Here is a 20,871-nt window from a genome sequence, read left to right on the forward strand (position 1 = left end):
CAGCGGGTCCGAGGAATGATGACACCAAAGATATGCCATGCTGCTGTGTGAAATACTCAAACACCCCCTCCTCCTCCGTTAGCCCAGGGGTGGGCTTTAATCTCTTGTGAGAATCAAAATACACTCAGTGAGCCATAAATTTGGGAGCCAGCGAAACGAAATAGTCACATGTACAGTGTGTAGAGCCAGAAAGACCTGGGGTCAAATCCCAGCTCCTTCAATTACTGCCCACATGACCTTGAGTCATTTATTAACCTCTCAGAGCCCGGCTGTCCTAACCTATAAAATGAAAGTGTTAGCACCTGTGATCACGACGCTGAGGCAGTGATTTCCGACAGAAACACGCTGACAGCTGCGCTGCAAGCCCGTATGTAATTCGAAATTTTCCAGCAGCAACTTGCAAAGAGTAAAAAGGAAACAGGTAAAATTAATTCCTAATCGTTTGTTTGGCCTCCCTGAAGCTCAAAATTTTCCTATGGTCTACCGCAAGAATTCTGTATAATATCAGAATTCCTTTTCTGAAGAGCTTCCTGTAGAATCCCAGTCTGTGACAGAATTGGTCCCCGAAGCGTGAGCCTTGGGCTAAGTTAGTCAGAACTCTCCCTCAGGTCTGACTGGCTCCATGTTTTTAGCCACCGGGGCTCAACTGTTACTGGGAGGGAGGGGGAGTACAGGATTAGGTGAACAGCAGACGCCATGACACCTCCATCATTTTCCCTGAAAGCAGCCCTAGTCTACTATATTAGTGTCCCAGGGCCAGGGCAGTAAGTGCCACAAGCCAAACATAAATTTACTCTCTCATTTCTGAGGCTAGAAGTCTCAGGTCAAGGTGTCACAGGGTCATGCTTTCTCAGAAGGCTCTAAAGAAGGATCTGCTCCAGGTCTCCCTCCTAGCTTCTGGGAGTTCTTTGGCTTTTGGTGACATAATACCTTCACGTGGCCTTGTCCTTATGTGCATGTCGGTCTCTGGGTCCATATTTCCCTTTATTATAAGGACACGAGTCATACTGGATTAGGTCCCACCCTAATAACCTCATCTTACCTTAATTACCTTCTATCTCCAAATTAGGTCAGTTCTGAATTACTGTAGCTTATGAATCCTGCATATCGTTTTTGGGAGACACAATTCAATCAGAAGTGTCTTTGCCTGTGTCCCCCAACCCCAGCTAAACTCCCCTCCCCACTCCCTCTGTAGTTTGGAGCTTCTTACAGCTCAGCTGGAAGCTCAAATGTCTCTATTTCAGAAAAGGGTCTTGTCTTTATATTTCCATAATTAAAGGCTTCAGTTGGGTGTCTTTCCCAAAGCAAAGAAATCGTTTACCCCAAAGGAATTTTGACATCACCACTTCTTTCCAGATAGTTTGGGTTTTGGAAGGCAGGTTGGGTGTTTCCCATTGCTTCTTAGCTTCAGCCCAATAAGATTTCAAAAATGTTAGGGTCTTCTTTTCTGCTTAGGTACACTGTGACATTAATATAAATTTATTTCATAAGTCCAAATGATTAAACATTTGTGAATACAATGAAGTCAGTCAATGAGAATAATGAGGCTGTTTTGACGAACATAAAAATTTGAAATCTGGGTTTATGGAAGAAAACGGCAATCTTCTATCAGCCCCAGCATGTAATTTACTACTGTATTTGATTTAAGTTGCATAAAATGGAGACAATCTTGATTCATATCAGTAAAACTGACACCATTTGCAGCTTCATAGCACATGCTGCAATCTCAGAATAGTCTTCAATTAAACAGCTATGGTCAGAGTTTTATTTGGAGAATTGATCGGGTTAGCACAAGTTAACCCACTGAAGGTCGACAACGTGTTAAAATTTAGCGTAAACCAAATTTGTGTGTGCCGATGTAATTGTATTACTGCTTAAAATATGTAATTTGGAAAATTAAATTTAAATTATTTACAGAGCTCCTGGAACTCTTCTGTAGTGCTGAGGGGCTCTTTGGAAGAACATAATTACAAAATCTCTGACCTACTCAGCCAGGTCCAAGCTCACCTGCATTTCCCTTTCCCCTCCAACCTCATTCCCCTTTGCTCCCCCTCCTGGCACTTCCAGCTTCAGGAGGCTGACTTCCCAGGGCCCTTAGTTAAGTGTTTTTCAGGTGTTCTGTGTATGCTGCACCCCTGATAGAATCTCAGCTCTCTCCTGACTAGAGTCCTGCCCGTTCTTCAAGTTCAAGTCCATCTGCTCACCTTCTATCCACCATCGCTTGTTGCGGTCAGGCATCTGCTGCAAACTGCCGAGCACATTAAAGATGAGCAGCCCACAGTGGTGTCCTCCCTATGGCGTCCGCAGAAGCATGAGCAGGGGAGAAGGGCAAGATCAGGCATTGCAACGCAGAGAGGCTGCAGTGTTGGGAGGAAGGTTCAGCTACCTGGAGGGTCACAGAGCAGCAAGGACCTAATTCAGAGGCCTCCAGCACCCCTAGATCCTGGAGATCAGGGAGAATGGAAACTTCTGGTTGCTGCCAATTTTTCACTTTGCCGTTTATGAATTTATTCACAAGTTTTTGCTTTGTTTTAACCTCCTCCCCTCCCCCCCCTAATTTCTTTGGGGACAGACCTTCAAACACCTTTGCAGGCTTCTCAGTAACAGGCACAAGGGTAGGCCCATAAATGTTCAGGAAATACTTGTTGGCTGATGTTGCTGATCAACAGGATAAACAAAACAGGGTAAGTGTGGGTAGGAGCAGAGGAGGAGACCATTGTAGGCAGAAGGCATGGGGAGGGGGTGCCCAGAAGACTCTACGGTATAGAACAGAAGGTCACATTGGCCCTCCCAGTGTGGCATCTTGTACGGACACACCAGGTTGAGCTTTGAGCCCTGGCTCCAGTGATGGTGTAGCCTTGTTCTGGTACCTTTTATTCTCTCACATTCCCTTGAATTCAAAAGTAAGATTTTGTACCTTCCCAACAGATGTGGCTGGCCAGTCTGGAGTCAGTGATGTTCTGGTAGATGGTGTCCATTAGTCTGTGTGAGCTGGCCCAAGCGCAGCCCTGTTTGGAGTCAACGTTGCATCTTAGGGCTTGCATTCAAGAAGGCTTCTATAATCAGACAGGACATTCTGTCTTTGATTAATTTCAAATGTAGTCAAAAATAGAATATGCAAGAGCTAATTCACAGTACAAGACAGAGAGATTAATGCCTCACTTCCTCCTAACTGTCTGTTTTGATGAGTAAATAATGACACACTAGTTTACAGATGAGACAGATCAAAACCAAGAACAAGATGCTGTGCTTTGCAGGACTCTGTGAAGGTCTTGGCTCCCAGGTGTCTCATTATGTTTGAATTCCAGAAGCAAAGGCCCTTTTAAGATCCTATACAGTGCAGACCAGCTTGTAGAGCATGGAGCTTATAGAAGTTCAGGTTTTAGTCCATCCCAACCCCACTCGCAGATTCCAATCCAATAGATCAGCAATGAGGCCCATGAATGAGCACTAAAGTTTAAGAAAAACTACTCTACAGAAAGGCTTTAGGGGTGCCTGGGGGGGCATAGTCGGTTGAGTGTCCCAACTCTTGGTTTTGGCTCAGGTCTTGATCTCAGGGTTGTGGGATTAAGCCTCGAGTTGGGCTTTGCACTCAGCATGGAGTCTGCTTGAGATTCTCTCTCTCCCTCTCCGCTTGCCCCTCCCACTCATGCTCTTTCTCTCAAATAAATAAATCTTGAAAGAAAGAAAGAAAAAGAAAGAGAAAGAAAGAAAGAAAGAAGAAAGAAAAAAAGAAAGAAAGAAAGAGAAAGAAAGAAAGAAAGACAGACTCTGGGGAGAGATGCAAGAATGTTCATGCAATAAGCTATTATTCTGAGTCTGAGGAAACAGTGACAAACAAACCAGATGCAAAATTTAAGATTTAATAGGGAGAAGCTATGTTAAAACCTATGTGGGTTCCCCTTTCCCACCCACTCCACACCCACCCTTATTCTATCCCTGACCCCACCTACTTTTACTACAGGAGCCTATCTCCCCAGATGACTGCTGGATCTGCCTTTCCAAGGACCAGAGGCCTGGACTTGGCCTGTGTGGCTCACTGGAGCTCCGCCCCAGGCCAGGGGTGGGAGCAGGAGATGCGCTCAGCCCCTTGGCCCTGCCATCATCTTGCTGTAGGAGCCAGAGAGAACAGGAACCGCACATGCCAGATTCCCAACAATTTTCAGAGACACAGGCCTTGGAAAGGAGGAGGCTCTGTCGATACACATCCACAGTCGGAGACAAAGCTCTCTCAGAAAGACAGTTTCACATCAATGTCCCAGCATCCCACCTTTGACAAGGTCAGCGCAGGTTTTTATTATCCACATCGTTTTCCTTTTTCAAGGTCACCAGTTCCCACTCACCGGGAGTAGCTTAATGGGCTGTAGAGAATTCAAAGGAGTTGAGGTCTCTTTACTATACTTCAGTACCAAGTGTATAAAAGCTGCACGTCAGTAACAGTTGTTGCTTTGACTGATGAGCCCGCCTCCAAACCTGAGATAGTGATTCAAACTCCTCTTTCAATCCCTGAGCCATTGTCCATTTGATTTTGAAATGCAGATGGTGGATATTTTTGTTCTGTACCCAGATATCCTCCTTAGAAATCTTTTCCTGCCATGGAGGAAGAATCAGTTCTCTGAAGTACATGCATTTAAAGCCCATCTGCTGGAATCCTCCTCTGACAGGCACCGCGGGGGTAGACACTCCTTATTTGTCTCTGTCTTCACCACTGCATGGCCCCAAACTCATGAATGGGATTCTTTGCTTACTTCCTGTAATTAATCTCCATCTCATTGGGAGAAAACTCTAGCTAGCAACAATGCAGTGTGTGTATCTGTAGGCAGCAGACACCACACCTCTTAGAAGCGCATGCACCAATCCACTGTCCCCACGTGAACCCCCTCCGGGTTTCTCAAACAAGACACCTTGGTGAGCAAACAAATGAGCCTGCGCATTGCAACTGGGCCACCGGGGTCCGTGAGCAATGGACCAGGCGTGTCTTGACGATGCATGGAGTGGGAGCTCATGGTGTGTGGGATCTGTGGAAGAGGAACAGACGGGGCATAGGCAGGGCACGGCCGTGGGAAAGAGAAGAGGGCTTTTCAAAAGGTGGGTGTTTATTCCCTGAGGCCAACACATGCAAACTACCTTTTGGAGGAAGGTTAAAACAGTCTTTAGAGAACATGTTCACCTCCTTAAAACTCCTCTTGGCCTGCTGCCTTGGGCACCTACTCTCCTCCTATCTCTCTGGCGGTTCCTGCTCAGCCTTTATCTGAAGACTCTTCTTTTACGGCATCTGTAGGACAGCCTTCCTCAAACCAGATATACTAAAAATGGTTCTGTATTGAGATCAGAGTGGAGAAGGCTGTCCCTTGTCCTGGAGACCCATAAGCCCCATTAACACTTACACACTCTGAGAGGATTGGGTGACTTCCAGATATTTATTCCGTGCCCCCATCCCCCCAGCCCCAGATGACTGGTCCAAGACAGTCATGCTAATCCCATCCCCCCTTGCTACTGACTGCTTCTGGAATAGGTTTGCAGCCTAACCCCAGCCAACAAAATTTGAGGGAAAGAGAAACCATAGGAAGAGGCAGCTTCCTTCCTCCATTGAGCAGAAGCATCCAAGTCCCCACCCAGGTGAACCAAGTTATCCCTGTTACAGAACCGATTCCCAAATACTCATTTGCAGTTTTAGTGTCTCTCCTGAGCTCCAGCCCCCTCTTTCCAGCTGCTTGAGGGAATCCCGGCTTGGTGCCACAGAAAAGCCATGACTGGCATTCAGGAGTACCATTGTCCCCAACATTTCCAAAACTGTTTATCTAAATTTGTTCCACAAGACTCATGGTTGGATTCAATTTTTGCAACCAAATTGGACTGCCACCCTGAGGCTACAGCCCTAAAACAGCTAGCTGCTCCTTCTGTCTGCCATCTCTGTTGATTAATGTCATCACTACTCCTTCGTAGGGTTCTGTAATTCCTTCAGTAAAAGTTTCCTTCTTTCACGCTGGAAACCCGGGGTTCACCTTCAATTCTTTTTTCCTTTACTCTCCCACATCTAGCCAGGTATCCCACCAGCACCCTTCCTCATAATCCCGTCATGCTCCGGCCCCTACCTGTGGGCTCTGCCTCCTTGCATGTAAGGAGGACAATTATAAAGCCCCAGATTAGGGGTGCTTTGTGCAGTCTCTTTCCTCTGAAATTATCTACTATGTGGATACCACATAGTTTCTAAAGGCAATGATCTGACCCCTTCTGTCCCCTGTTCAGAAACATGAAAAGGTAACCCATTGCCTTTAGAATATTCCAAACTTTGTTCATGGATCTGCATGATCTAACACTAGATTAAAATTCCAGCTATGTTGACTATACTCCCATTTTTCTGATGCATCCTTCACAGAGCCTGGACTCGGTGGAATAATGTTCCTCCAAAGTCTGTTTCTACCAGAACCTCAGAATGTGACCTTATTTGGAAATAGGGTCTTTGTAGATATAATTAGTTAAGATGAAGTCATACTGGATTAGAGTGGGTCCCAATCCAATGACTGGTGTCCTTATAAGAAGGCCATGGTGAGACACAAGATACATACCAAGGAAAGACAGTCATGTGAAGATGGGGCCAGAAACCAGAGCTGTGCTGTCCCAAGCCAAGGAATACCAAGGATTTCTGGCAACCACCAGAAGCTCGACTGGGCAAGGAAGGAACATTCCCTGGAGACTTCAAAGGGCGTACAACCTTGCTGATACCTTGATTTCAGCCTTCTAGCTCCCAGAACTGTGAGGCTTGTGTTCTAGTTTAAATTTCTGGTTTAAGCCAATCCATGTGTGGCACTTTGTCATGCAACCCAAGAAAAGCAACAGAGAGCCTCTCCACAAACCCCTTTGTGTTGTCCCACCTTCATGCTTTGGTCCATGTCTCTGGAAAGCCCTTCCCTCACCTCTTACCCTTTAACGTGTATACATGTCTCAAGCTTCAACTAAAATATCACCACAAACAGTCATACATGGCCTGAAAGTTCTCCCCGTTTCCTTGTATATCCCTTGCATGACGGCTTACCAATTGTCCTCCCATAGACTGGGAACCAGATGCCCCAGACTGGGTGCTCTTCCACCACCTGACATGAATGGTGCATGGCCTGTGACAGGATCTCAAATGTAGGAGAAAGACAAACAAATGAATGTCTAATATGCTCCTTGATAAAGGTGTTGGGCTTATTTTTGTAGGAAAGGGGAAGACAGGAATACAAGGCAGTAGAAACAAGGTAGGAAGGGTTATGCCTATCTCTTTACTCTTCTAGGTGAACTTTAAGATAATGTTTTCAGGGGCGCCTGGGTTGCTCAGTAGATTAAGCATCCGATTCTTGATTTCAGCTCAGGTCATGATCTCAGGGTCTTAAGATCAAGCCTTGCATCAGGCTCTGTGCTCAGAGGGGAGTCTGCTTGAGATTCTCTCTTTCCCTCTCTCTCTGCCTCTACCCCCCAATACATTCTCTCTCTCCCCCAAAAAAGTTAATGAATTAATTTTTTAAAAAAGATAACATATTCAAACACTTAAAAAGCATCCAGGCAGACTTCACAAGAATCCCAGTCTTTATACCATTCAATTCCCTTGGTTAAATGTTCTAAACAGCTTTATCAAGGTATAATTGACATAAAACAAATTGTCCATGTTTAAAGTGTAAAATCTGATGTTATGACATTTGTATACACCCGTGAAACCATCACCATAATCAAGATAATGAATATACGTATCACCTCCAAAAGTTTTCTTGTGCCATTTTTAAAAATTATGATCTCACATTAAGTTTACTATTTTAACCATTTTTATGTTTACTGTTTAGCGGGATTATGTACATTCACAGTGTTGTGCAAATATCACCTCGATGCATATCCAGAACTTTTTCATCTTATAAAACTGAATTGCTGTATCTATTCAATAGTAACTTCCCATTTTCCACCTCCCCCAGATCCTGGCAACCACCGTTCCACTTTAATCTGTTCCCATTCTAGGGACCTCATTTAAATGGAATCACACAGCATTTGTCCTTTAATGACTGGCTTATTCCATTTGGCATAATGTCCTTGAGGCTCATCCACATTGTAAGAGGTGTCAGAATTCCCTTCCTTTCTAAGGCTGCATAATAATCTATTGTATGTGTATTCCACATCATATTGAATCCATATTTTAATTTGGGGATAACTGACATTTTAACAATATTGAATTTTCTTATCTTTTAACAAAATATCTCTTTCCATTTATTTAGGATTTCTTTAGGATTTCACATGTCTTGCACATCTCTTTGTTAGATTAATCCCTAAGTTTCATATTTTTGATGTCATCATAAATGGTATTTTTGTTTTAATTCTCAATTGTTTGCTTCTAGTAATTAAAAATACAATTGACTTTTTATATTGATATTGCCTCCTGCAACCTTACTATACTCACTTATTCTTGTAGGTTTTTGTTTGGGTAGATGTCTTTTGCAGACAATCATGCTGGCTGTAAATAGAGTTCAACTCCTTTATGTCTAATCTGGATAGCTTTTCCTCGCATTATTGCACTGGCTAGGATCTCCCAGTATTGAATAGATGTGATGAAAGGAGACATCTTTGCCTTGTCCAGATGTTAAGCACAAACCAATCAGCCAGCCACCATTTAGTATGATGTTAACTTTATGTTTTCCATAGATGCCTTTCTCTTCCGAGTTTGCTTATATCTTTTATGAAGAATAAATACTGGATTTTGTCAAATTTTTTTTTCATCTATTGAGAAGATTATATAGCTGTGCTTTTTTTTTTTTAGTTTGTTTATATGAATTAAACTGATTGATTTTCAAATGGTAAACCAATCTTGTATTCCTAGTATAAGCCCCACTTGTTATGATGCATGGTTCTTTTGATACATTGTTTAATTCTATATGCTAAAATTTTGTTAAGAATTTTTACATATGTGTTCATGAGGGGTATTGGTCTGTAGTTTCACTGCAATGTCTTTGTCTAGATTCAGTATCGAAGTAATCCCAGTCTAGAACGATATGGGAAATATTCCTTCCTCTTCTATTGTCTGAAAGAGTTTGGGTAGAATTGATATCATTTGTTCCTTAAATGTTTGGATATAATTCACCTATGAAGCCAGCTGGGTCTGGAGTTTTATTATTTGTTTGTTTGTTTGTTTTTTAAGGGAAGGTTTTAGGTTAATTTAAAATTTAAATAAACTCAATTTAAAGCTATAGGGTTATTCAGGCTACTTATTTCTCCTTTTTTAAGAAATTTTATTTTATTTATTTTTATTTTATTGAAATTCAATTAATTAATATATAGTGTATTATATCAGTTTTATTATTTTATTAATTATTCAATTAATATATATGGTGTATTTTTAATTTCAGAGGTAGAATTTAGGGATTCACCAGTTGCATATAACACCCAGTACTCATTACATCATGTGCCCTCCTTAATGCCCATCACCCAGTTACTCCATCCCCCCACCCACCTCCCCTCCATCAACCCTGTTTGTTTCCAATAGTTAGGAGTCTCTTATGGTTTTTCTCCCCCTCTGATTTCACCTTTTTTTATTTTTCCCTCCCTTCTCCTATGATCCTCTGTTTTATTTCTTAAATTCCACATATGATTGAGATCATATAATTGTCTTTCTCTGATTGACTTATTTTGCTTAGCATACTACCCTCTAGTTCCATCCATGTTGTTGCAAATGGTAAGATTTCATTTTTTTGATGGCTGAGTAATATTCCATTGTATATATACACCACATCTTCTTTATCCATTCACCTATTTCTTCTTGAGTGAGCTTTAATAGCTTTCATCTTGCATGGAATTTGTTTTTTCGACCAAGATATTACATTTGTTGGCATAAATTTTTCATGTGTACCATAATTTTTGTTGTGATATCTATAGAATCACAGGTATGTGATAAAGTCCTCTCTCTCATTCCTGATATTGGGGGTGTGTGTGTGTGTGCGTGCGTGTGTGTCTTTTTCTCTCTTCCTGATTAGTCTAACTAAAGGTTTATTGATTTTACTGATGTTCTTAAAGAACTACATTTTGGTTTCATTGTCTTTATTATTTGTTTCCTACTTCATTTATTCCCATTCTGATCTTTATTATTTTATTCCTTTTGCTTATTTTTGGTTGGTTGCTTTCCTTTTCTTAAGTTGGAAACAGAGCTCATTTAATTGAGGCTTTCTTCTTTTCGTATATGGTGTTTAGTGCTAAAAATATCCCTATTTATACTGTGTTAGCTGCATTCCACGAATTTTGTTTTCTTTCTCATTCAGTTCAAAATATTTTCTAATTACCCTTTTGATCTTTTCTTTGACCATATGATATGTAGATGTGTATTATTTAGTTTTCAAATAATTTGGGCATTTTCCAGATATCTTTCTGTAATTGATTTCTAACTTAATTCCACTGTGGTCATAGAAATACTTTGTGTGTCTTGAATCCTTTTACATTTATTGAGACTATTTCATAACCAAAATATAATCTATCTTGGTAATTTTCCATGCATACTTGAAAAGAGTGTGTATTTTTCTATTTTGAGGTAGAGCGTTCTACAAATGCCAGTTAGGTTGAGTCTTTTATATCCATATTGACTTTCTTTTTCTCTTTTCCTTTCAGTTATTGAGAGAGGGCTGATGAAATCTCTGAATATAATTGTGGACGTGTCTATTTCCCTCTGCAGTTCTTTGGGGTATGAGGAATGTGGAGGTCAGAAGGTTGAGTACCACCCCATCAAGAGCGGAGAATAAAAGGCCATAGGTTAACCATGGCAGGGAAGGGCAGCAGCTTGAGACTCTATGGGAGTGTGGGGTAGAAGGAGGAGCCCCATCACAGTGGCAAAGATAGTGGTAATGTTTCTTCTAGAAAGAAGGATGCTCAGTTGGGCTGACCTCCGGGCTAAATGCTTTCCTATTCTTCTAACACATTGGTTCTCAGAGTACGATGTGCATCAGAATCATCCAAGGGCTTATTTACACAGACTCCTGGGCCCTGCCCACAGGGTTTTAGATTCTGTAGGCTTGCCACAAGGCCCCCCAATTTGTATTTCTAACAAGTTCCTAGGTGATGCTCATGGTGCTGGTCCAGACCACAGTTTGGGAAGCACTGCTTAATGCAGCACACTTTGCCTTCACTTTGGGCCTTACACCTGCTCGTCCTTTGCCTTGAACCCTCACCTACCCCCACAGCCTTGCCACCCAGCCCTGGTTAACATTTCATCAGCTTCCCTAAATGTCCCCGTCTGGATTAGTTGCTTCCTCCAATGTTCCTAAGACTCCCTGTTCATCTCCATGTCACATTATGCAGTGATTGCCTGTTACCTGTCATCTTGTCCTCCCTCTGGACTACTGGATCCCTGGAAGAAAGGCTCTGTCTGGCTTGTTCACCATTGTCCTTCCAGAGCAGAGTGCACACTCAAATATTCACTACACAAGTAACATCTTATTCCTTGAAGTCTGAGTGGTCACAAAAGCCTCACCTGAGCTCTCCATCAATTCTGTGAACTGAATAGCAATTATAATGTCGACATTTAAGATATCTGCAGGGAGGACCAGAGTCTCCTGAGGTCATGGCTTCCTTCTTGGGTGTTAAGATTTGGGCAAGAGATACACGGAACAAGGTTGTGGTGTTGGGGGGCAATAGTCTGAGACACACCTCGGCTCTTTGGAATTTCTTCCCCGAATGCACGCATCACGAACCACAGCGTGCTGTGGCTACCTCTCAGAGGGGCTGTTTTTGTCATTTCTTACCCCTCCGGGAAGTGTCTGCCTTCTGTCGGCAGCACCTGCCAGTCTGAAGATGGATAATCGAGGTTCCACCTTGATGGATAGTTGCCCCCAACAAATTGGCACATGATCTGCAGAGAGATCTTCTTTAGGAGATGCGACAAATGGTGACAGATGAGCAAGGTGGGCTTCACTTCTGCTTCCAGAGACATAGGCTCTGATGAAACTTTCTGTGACAGATGAAAAATAGCCCACCACAGGAGATCTAAAGGAAAGAAAACACCCAGTTCAAATAGCAAAATTAATAACACTATGCATTTGGATGACTTGGTACTTTGCAAAGATTGCTCCCACTCCATTTATATAATTACCAGTGACATAGACAGGATAGGTAGTATTATTCCCATTTTCCCCGTGGGTAAACTAAGGCTAGAAGTCACATGGTACACCAGGGCAGAGCCAGGGTTCCAGCCTGTCATCTGTTTTCCCATCCAGCGCTCCTTACACCCATTCATGGGCCATGGGGTGGGAAAAACGCAGCTCTTTATTTTACGATAAAGCTGCACAAATAAAGGCTGACTGGTAAGAGAGGTTTGTTTGTACACATTCTTTATTCTCCAGGCTGATTTATGGGAGGAAAACATCACACAGGAAAGCATTTGGCTGGAACTGAGAATTAAAAAGAAATGCGTTCTTTGTCATCTCATTTACACCACCCGCCACGGTCCCCAGCAAGCCCGGGGTGAGCTGCGTGGGGAGAAGGCTGTCTCTGCCACCTGCCGCCGGTGTGGCAAGCACGGAGGCTTTATTCCGCACGCGAAGGGCCTTGCTGAAGCTCTTCACCGCCTCCCTGAATACAGTGCCACGTGCATCGCTTTAGGGGACAAAGCTGGGGTCCATGTACCAGCCTCAGGCCAATTAAGCCTGAAACAAATTCTCAGGCTGCCAGAGCACCAATTACACTTGAAGTGCCATGGGCCCTGACCTGCAGAGGAAAGCCTGCTGGACGCGCCCCAGTAATTGGGCTGGTGTACTTGCTCTGTGTCCTCGGCCCTCTAATGACCAGTGGTGCCGGCTGTTTGTTTAGGAGCATTTAAAATGTGAAAGCATGAGAAAATGCAGTGAGCCCACAGGCAGGCTCCCCCAGAGGCCATTGGCTGGACACACACTCTGGATTTTTCTACTGGATTTTTCTAGTAGGGGCACAAGTGTGAAAGCAGAGATGCAAAGGTCAGAGAAGCCAGAGTTATTAAAGCCGGCCCTGAGATGTCCCCAGATGTGAAGAGTAGCCTCGGATCAGGTGGGGAAAAAAAATTTCATGGATTTTTCATCAAGAAAACACAAACTCAGCATGGGAGAGGAAACAATTATTCATAAAACCCACAGGTTGCAAATACATGACCTCTCATCCCATTGGAGAGAGATTCCAAATGGCTAATAGCTTCAGGGTGATTAACTCGGGTTAGATTAACTTTGTTTTATAAATGGATCAAATCCACACAGTTTAGAGGTTACAGTATTGTTCTCTCCCACCAATGTATTTTCAGAGGCAGCAGGAATAAGAAAATGAGACTTAAGAAGATAACTTCATTTGTTGCATTCCATCGACATTTCCTGAGTGCCTACTACGTGTTGATGAGGAATATGCCCACCTCTGGGAAGAAGAAGCAAGCTCCGGGGAGTTTCGGGCTCAAACCGGAGACATGCCCTGACCAAGCATCTGGATGCAGAGGGACCCTGACGGTCATCATTTTTGCCAATTGGTCTCAACCAAAGGACACACATCAAAATACACAGGCTGGGGCACCTGGGTGACTCAGTCAGTTAAGCGTTTGCCTTCGGCTCAGGTCATGATCCCAGGGTCCTGGGATCGAGCCCCTCGGCGGGCACCCCGCTCAGCGGGGAGTCTGCTTCTCTCTCTGTCTCTGTCTGCTGCTCCTCCTGCTGGGCTCTCTCTCTCTCTGTCAAATAAATAAATAAAATCTTCAAAATACACAGGCTGCTCCTCCTTCTGAGCCTGTCGAGTCTGAGGTGAGGACCAGGCAGGTGTAGTGTTAAAAGGCTCCCAGGTGTTCTGCCAGCCAATAATCTGGTCTAATTCTTCCATCATCCAGATGTGCACACTGAAGCCCAGACTGGGGAGGGACATGACTAAGGTGGGGTGTAGATTACATAGCTCCCCTCCCCCCACCAACACTCTTTCTCTTCCACCTTATGACCACTCAACAACATAAGGCAGACTCTGATGCCCACGGAGCTGGGCCCTGGTGATAGGCGGGGAGAATTCTAACAGGGCAGACCCGGGAAAGCTTCTTGGCGAAGGTCAGATCTGAGCTTAGCTTTGACACATGGGCAGTGGTATTAACAAGGCTGTTCTTACTAGCAACATCTGCCCATCCAGCCCTTGGCCCTACTGCATCCTTGCCAACACTTCCGCTGATGGGCAGCTCTCCTCCCTCCTGCTCTGGTGAGAGAGGGCGTATCTTTTTTAATATAACAGCAACTTCTGGAAGTAAAAAAACAACCACTCAACTGGAAAATGGGCAAAATGCATAACATTTTGTTCACTGAAAAAGAAATACAAATACCTTTATATCAATGAGAAGATGCTCAACCTCATGCATAAAAGAAAGAGAAATTAAAATCTTGCTAGAGATACCATGGATTCCCTGAGAGATCAGCAAAACCCCAAAACCTTGATAACAGTTGGAAAACCTGTAGCAAAATGAGCATTCTCATTGGGAGTGCAAAATGGTACCATCCCTGTGCAGGACAATCTGGCATCATCTACCAAAATTGCAAATTTAATGTATGACTCAACAATCCCACTTCTGGGTCTATATCCTTCCTTTACCCCCAAACATATCCAAACTCACATAAATACAGCCAAGGTTGGTCAAGGAAGCATTGTTTGTAGTCATAAAAGGCTGGAAATGGCTAAAGAGTACATCAGTAGGATATAAATAAGCAATGGTCCATGTGGATCTACCACACACTCACATAAAATCAAGAACCTGCCCTGACATGGAGACATCTCCAGGACATATTTTAAGAAGAAAAAGCAAACCATACATTGTATGAAACAGTGTATAAGGTATGATACATTTTGTGTAAAAAAGGAGGAAAAGAACATATTTGTATTTGATCGGATTTGTATGAAGAAAGAGTGCATGAATTCTCAATAAATTAAAATTAAATTAAAATTAATAAAAGTGAATGTGGCAGGTGGGATGTGATAGAGAAGAATGGGTGTGAGCAAAATTTGTCTGTATATCCCTCCTTGAATGTTTTTGATTAAAAAAAAGACTTTGTTAGAGTTGTTTTAGGTTCACAGGAACTGAGAAGAAGATATTGAGATTTTCCATATACCCTCTGGCCCCACACACACTTGGCTTCCCCACCACCAACGTCCCCTACCAGAGTGGAACATGTGTTACAATTCATGAACCTACATGGACACATCATCATCACTCAGAGTCCGTAGTTTACCTTAGGGTTCATTCTAGAGGTTTTGTGCATCCTATGGGTTTGGACAAATGTTATAATGACATGTGTCCACCATTAAAGTAACATACAGTTTCACTGCCCAAAAAAACTTCTGTGCTCTGCCCATTCATCCCTCTCCACCCCACCCCCTAGCAACTATTGATCTTTTTACGGTCTTTATAATTTAGCCTTTTCCAGAATGTCTTAGAGTTATAATCACATACTATTTAGCCTTTTCAGATTGGCTTCTTTCACCTAGTAATATGCATTTAAGGTTCCTTTGTGTCTTTTCATGGCTTGATAGCTCATTTCTTTTTAGTGCCGACAAATAATCCATCGTCTGGATGGACCACAGTGTATTTGTCCATTCACCTACTAACGGACATCTTTACTGCTTCTAAGTTTTGGCAATTATGAATAAACCTGCTATAAATGTCTGTGTGCAGGTTTCTGTGTGGACTTAAGGTTTCCTTTTGATTTTTGAATGATGTGAATATATCTTCTTCTCTAAAAGATGAAATTTCATTTTAGAAAGTTCTTTCTCACGTTCAATCCAAATGTACACCTGTGCCCTGTGATTTCGATACCAGCCCCAACTCTGGGCCCAGTCACTGCGTAAAATTGGCTTTCGAAACCTTGGGGGCAGAGGTTGGGGTAGTCGTTTTGGTCCCTTTTGAAAGTCTTCACTCTCCCCAGCTCAAGGGAAGAGGGAGCACTATATGTGCACAGGGAAACATCAGGGTTCACATCCACTTATAATTCCTAGCCTGCTTGGGAACTTACACCTCATCATGGTCATTAAAGAGCCACCCTGCGAGCCAACAGGGAACACTCACGGCATCCCGTGATATTATCTTTGCTGCAGTCCTGTGATGTAAGCATTATGGGCACACCCCATTTTAGAAGAGCCAACCGAGGCCTAGAGAGATCAGTAATTTGTCTAAGGATACAGAGCCAGCTCAGCCCGGAGTCAGGGCTCTCGATTGCCATCTCAGCTCTCACCCAGTAACTTTTGACCAGCATGCCTGGAAATGAGTAATAGTGATAAAAAGTAATAAGCAGACATGCAGGGAGCTGCCATTTACCAGTCTCCGTGCTAACCAGCAATACGCATTATTTCATATGTTCCTTGGGACAGACCCGAGCAGTAGGCACTGTCTCCTTTGTACAAAGGGGGAAACTGAGGCTCAGAGAGGTTAAGAAACATCCATATGGTCACAGATTAGTGCGAGCGGAACTGGAATTTCAGCTGGGGGATGACTCTAGCAATGCCTGGGCTCCTAACCCAGTCTGACCCAGTACCTCCCATTCCAGGGTTTCTGATGCTTATTTCTTACTCCAGCTCACTATTATGACAACGGAATTATGGGCTGTTCTGGAAGTGGCCTCCACAGCTCCCGCCTGCGTCACAGTCCCCGGATCTGGTGAATCTTCAGCCACCGGTGGGCATTCCAGGATCCTTGCCCCTGCTTGCTGCCTCTTAATTGTCCCTTCCCCCCCCCCCACCTCCCTGACAGCAAGGGAGAGAAGGAAGACACCGCCTCCAGCTATTCACCGTGGCTTGGGCAGGGGAAGGGCTGGTGGCAGGGGCCACGGCTTCTCTTTGAACTTCATCTTCCCTGCATGTGGTAGCAGCTGTGGGGGTGGCCCCTTGCCCAGGGAGCCCTGGGACAGAACTGGGGGCTCTAGACACTGCAGCTGGCCTGGGTGTCCACAGCTGCTGAATGCAACACAGGGTGCCCTGGCTTTGTCGTATAAACCATGCCTGAGGTTCAAATGCCTTGTAACGAGAATGCCTGGGCCCCGGGCAGCGATCATGCAGGCAGGGGGACCATTTCTTCTTTCTCTTCCCATTTACCACAGATGTTTTAAATCCCTCTGGACACACGAAGACTGAAAACCAGAAGGGGGTTAATGCAAGTCTTCCGCCAGCTCAGGGACTGTCAAAACCAGAGCCACAGAGCAGCCTCCAGGCTCACGAGAGCCGAAAGAACCTGGGGACAGAGTCAGCTTTAAGAAACCCAACTCAAGAAAAAGCCTGAGTCGAGTAAAAACTGCATTTGTTAGAATTCGTGGGGAAAGAAAAAAAAAGTCTTTACAGGAATAAACATGATTTTTTATTAAAACTCAAAAAACTTGCCAAGTGTGGGGAGCTCACTGTCTGATTGTCGTCCACGGGGAATTTGAAAATCCAGGGGAAAATAATGCACCGAGGAAAAAGTGCTGGGTCAGGGAAACGCGGTGCAGAAACAGCAGAGGACTGGGAGGCTGGTCATTACTGATGCAGGAGATGGAAGATGTCAGGGCTCAGAATATCATCCGCGAAGCTCCAGGGGAAAACCTCAGATGGAGGGAAAGATGGCACAGGATCCCTTCCTCGGCAAGCACCTCTCCCCTCGGGTCTGCAGGGCTCTGTCTGTGGCTCGGCAGGTGGCCAGCTGAGCAAGAGCTCCTTCCCCCGAGGGCCGGATGAGGGGAGAACAGCCCGCACTGCCTGTCGTGATGAGCTCTCTAGTCCTACCATGTCCAGGAGCTCACTGGCCCCGGGTGCCCTCTCAGCTGGGGTCGGACTCTGTCCTGGCCCCTCGGTGATCCTGAGTGAGCCCGTTTCCCGGTCTGTGAAGATGCTTCACAGGAAGTCTTTGCTGGGCAGATAAAAAGAGAAAATGCGGGCCCCTAGCCTAACACGGCGCATGCCAGGAACTCAGTGTCTGTCAATTCATTCATTCGTTCATTCATTCATTCATTCATTGTCAATAACTTAACTGTCTTTATTTCTCCTCCGGAAATAAACTTGGATGGAGTATATCCTACATATAGAGTTGCCAGATAATAAAGTTAATGAAATAGCAAATTAACCAAATAGGAAGGAAACAAGCCGTATAAAAAACTCTTTCCACCAAAACACAACCAGAAGTCTTAGGCAACAGGTGTAGTTGCTTCAGACATTGTGATTCTGTCCAATTCTTTTGCAATTTCAACCTGTTTTTGTGTGTCTGTAATAACCGTCCAGTGCTGCCCAATGGAGCCCAAACTCTGTGAGTCGCCCTATGGTTGTGATGGGGGAAATGTGAAGATTTGCTGCATCACCCACTGCTGGGCACGGGAGAGCCCAAATCCAAAGCCTATTCCATAGACATCCTGCATCTGCTTGCCACTCAGATCTCTTCGAGCTATCTCATGGGACAAACCTCAGGGTGGGGGTGGACTCTCGCTCTTTCCCTATGGCACCTGCTTAACTCATTCGCTGGGTTTTGAACAGAGAGGGTTAAATGGATCATATTACAAAAGGATCAGAGCCCTGTTAAGTTGCATCTTCAAATCTTTGTTTGCAGATCATTAAATATTCAGTCTGGGGTGAAAAGGAGGTATTCTTAACAACTGCTGATGAAGCCCCAATCAGACATTTTTTTAAGAAAATAAATCTGACATCGCAGTGACAAAATAAAGCCCCCTCACAAAGGGAGACGCAGACGTTGAAAGTTGTATTCTGTTGTTTGTTTTTACTGTTTGATTTAGAGTGGGCACCTCTAGGGCCCGGGGGTCCCCCATCAGAATTCCTGGGCTCAGGCTCTGGGGAGACCACAGCTGAATCCCCACTTCATCCAGGTCTAAGGCATGGGCTTTTTTGCTATTACAGGTCCAATCTCTGAAGCTTGACTTCCAGAAGGGCCTTTTGAAAGCCCTTGAGCTGACATGCACTCAGAGCCACCTCAGACAAAGGTTTCTAAATCCCTTTTCCCTGGGAGAAGGCATAGCCTGAGGAGCTTCCAAAATTGGCACCATTTGGGACAGCATGATATTTAGTCTAACAGGTCTCCCTACTTCTGAGGCAGTTTCTAAAAGTAGAGAAGATTCTGGCTGCTTCTGAAAGAGTCTACTCCTGTTGGCTTTTTTTTTTCCTGTGCTCCATGTTCTTCCACAACAAACAAGATCTTGAGAAGAACCACAAAGCTTTCACCCTGCAGCCCCCTGAGCTGGCCCCAATCCCCTGACCCTCTCCCCGTAGGAGAGGGAAGTTGCCCAGATGGGGCAGGGGAGCAGGGAACCAGGAGGCGGGTAGGTGGGGAGAGGAAGACGGGTTGGTCCTCCTCCCCCAGCAGAGGCCAGGGGACATGCCAGATCCCCAGGCCCCACTGCCCGGCAACTGCCTGGGCTGTAGATTTTGCCTGACTAGAAGGAAATGGGCCAAGGGCTCACACTGAGGGCTGCAGTTTCCTGTAGTTGGCCGATAAACATTTTTGGAGCATCTATTAGCATCATCGCAGGTATGGGGGCTCCCGAGGGGCATAGAGACCCTATTCTGATGGAAGAACACAGTGAATATACAAACCTGGAAACGAACATGAAGACCACCAATGGAGGCTGTTGATTCAGAGCTTGCTGCAGCAAGGAGTCAGCCATGTCACTGGTTTGGCAGAGACTCAAAGGCAGGCAGAGGGGGACAGCTTTGTAGTGGAAGAAGGCAGAAGGCTTCCCGTGGGCCCTGCCTGGAGGCTACCGGCCCAGAGAAGCTGGGGACGGCTAACCGGAAGTGGGACATCCCTTGGGATTGGTAGCAGAGCATATTTGGCTTTCTTAGGGGGTCCTGAGTTAGAAGCGGGGCAGAAATTAGAGGGAACTGTACTCCCACTGACCAGGTCCGGACCATTTGGGGCAGAGGTGGTGGGTGGGAGCTCTTTGTCATCTCCGTCTGGCCGCTGTTTGCATATTCCATCTCACAGACCACCACGTCCCTTGTGCATTGTTGGTAGGAATGTAAAATGGAACGACCTCTCTGGAAAAGGGCTTGCCAGATTCTTACAAAGTTGAACATACACATATCATATGACTCAACCACCCTGCTCCTAGTTTTTACCCTCTAAATGAGAACTTACTTGTACACAAAAACTTGATCACAAGTGATTATAGCAGCTGTAATCAGTCACATTCACCCCAAACTAAAAACAATCCAAATGGTCTCAAGCAGGAATGGATAAACGAACCATGGTCTATCCACACAATAGAATGTTAGGCATCAGTCAAAAGGATTGAACTATGATATTCAACACCATGAATGGATCCCACACACATTATGCTAAGCGAAAGAAGCCACATGCTAGATGATTCCATTTATGTGACGGTCTGGAAAAGGCAAATCTATGAGGACAGAAAACAGATCGGTGGGTGCTAGGGAAGAGGTGGGGAGGGGTTGACTTCAAGGGGGCGTGAGCGAATTTTGGGGTGTGATGGAACTCTTCTATATCTTGATTGTGACCATAGGACTGCTTATGTTTGTCAACACTCAGAGAACTGTATGTTAAAAGGAGTGGGTCTCACTGTGTATAAATTACATCAGAAAAATAAAAAATATATATAATGGGAAGTTATCACTGCTATGGAGAAAAAGCAGGATAAGGGCAGAGAAAGAGGGAGATGTGGGGGGTTCACTTTAGGTGGGTGGTCAGGGAAGGCAGGGGAGGTGACATGTGAGCAGACACTGAATGGGGCAAGTGGGGCAGGTGCATCTCTGGGGCAGATGGCTCCAGGCGGAGGGACACAGAGAGAGGCCTGAGGCCCCAGTGGCAGGGAGGGTTTCAGGGAACAGTTGGCTAGAGAGTGGGGCGGGGGGGGGTGGCAGGGAGGACATCAGAGCTGCGGCCTTAAAGCTCAGCAGGCACGT

General features: G+C 44.7%; 1 protein-coding gene and 1 long non-coding RNA gene across 2 annotated transcripts in view; one reads left to right on the top strand and one right to left on the bottom strand.

Moving 5' to 3' along the window:
• Positions 1–265: 265 nt before the first annotated feature.
• LOC145722135 (uncharacterized) lies at positions 266–13,718 on the top strand. Its single transcript, XR_014146184.1, has 3 exons — positions 266–421; positions 10,618–10,707; positions 13,271–13,718. It is a non-coding gene; the product is annotated as an uncharacterized LOC145722135 (long non-coding RNA).
• Positions 11,735–20,871, bottom strand: part of LOC145722133 (attractin-like protein 1) — a 163,525-nt gene continuing 154,388 nt past the window's right edge. Inside the window, exon 3 of the mRNA XM_081823460.1 lies at positions 11,735–11,988. Within this exon, the coding sequence (XP_081679586.1) occupies positions 11,744–11,988 (245 nt within the window). The 3' untranslated portion in view covers positions 11,735–11,743. The remainder of the gene's footprint in view (positions 11,989–20,871) is intronic.

The sequence above is a fragment of the Leptonychotes weddellii genome, chromosome 6 (assembly GCF_054177405.1).
Source record: "Leptonychotes weddellii isolate Sample4059 chromosome 6, ASM5417740v2, whole genome shotgun sequence".
Classification (NCBI taxonomy): domain Eukaryota; kingdom Metazoa; phylum Chordata; class Mammalia; order Carnivora; family Phocidae; genus Leptonychotes; species Leptonychotes weddellii.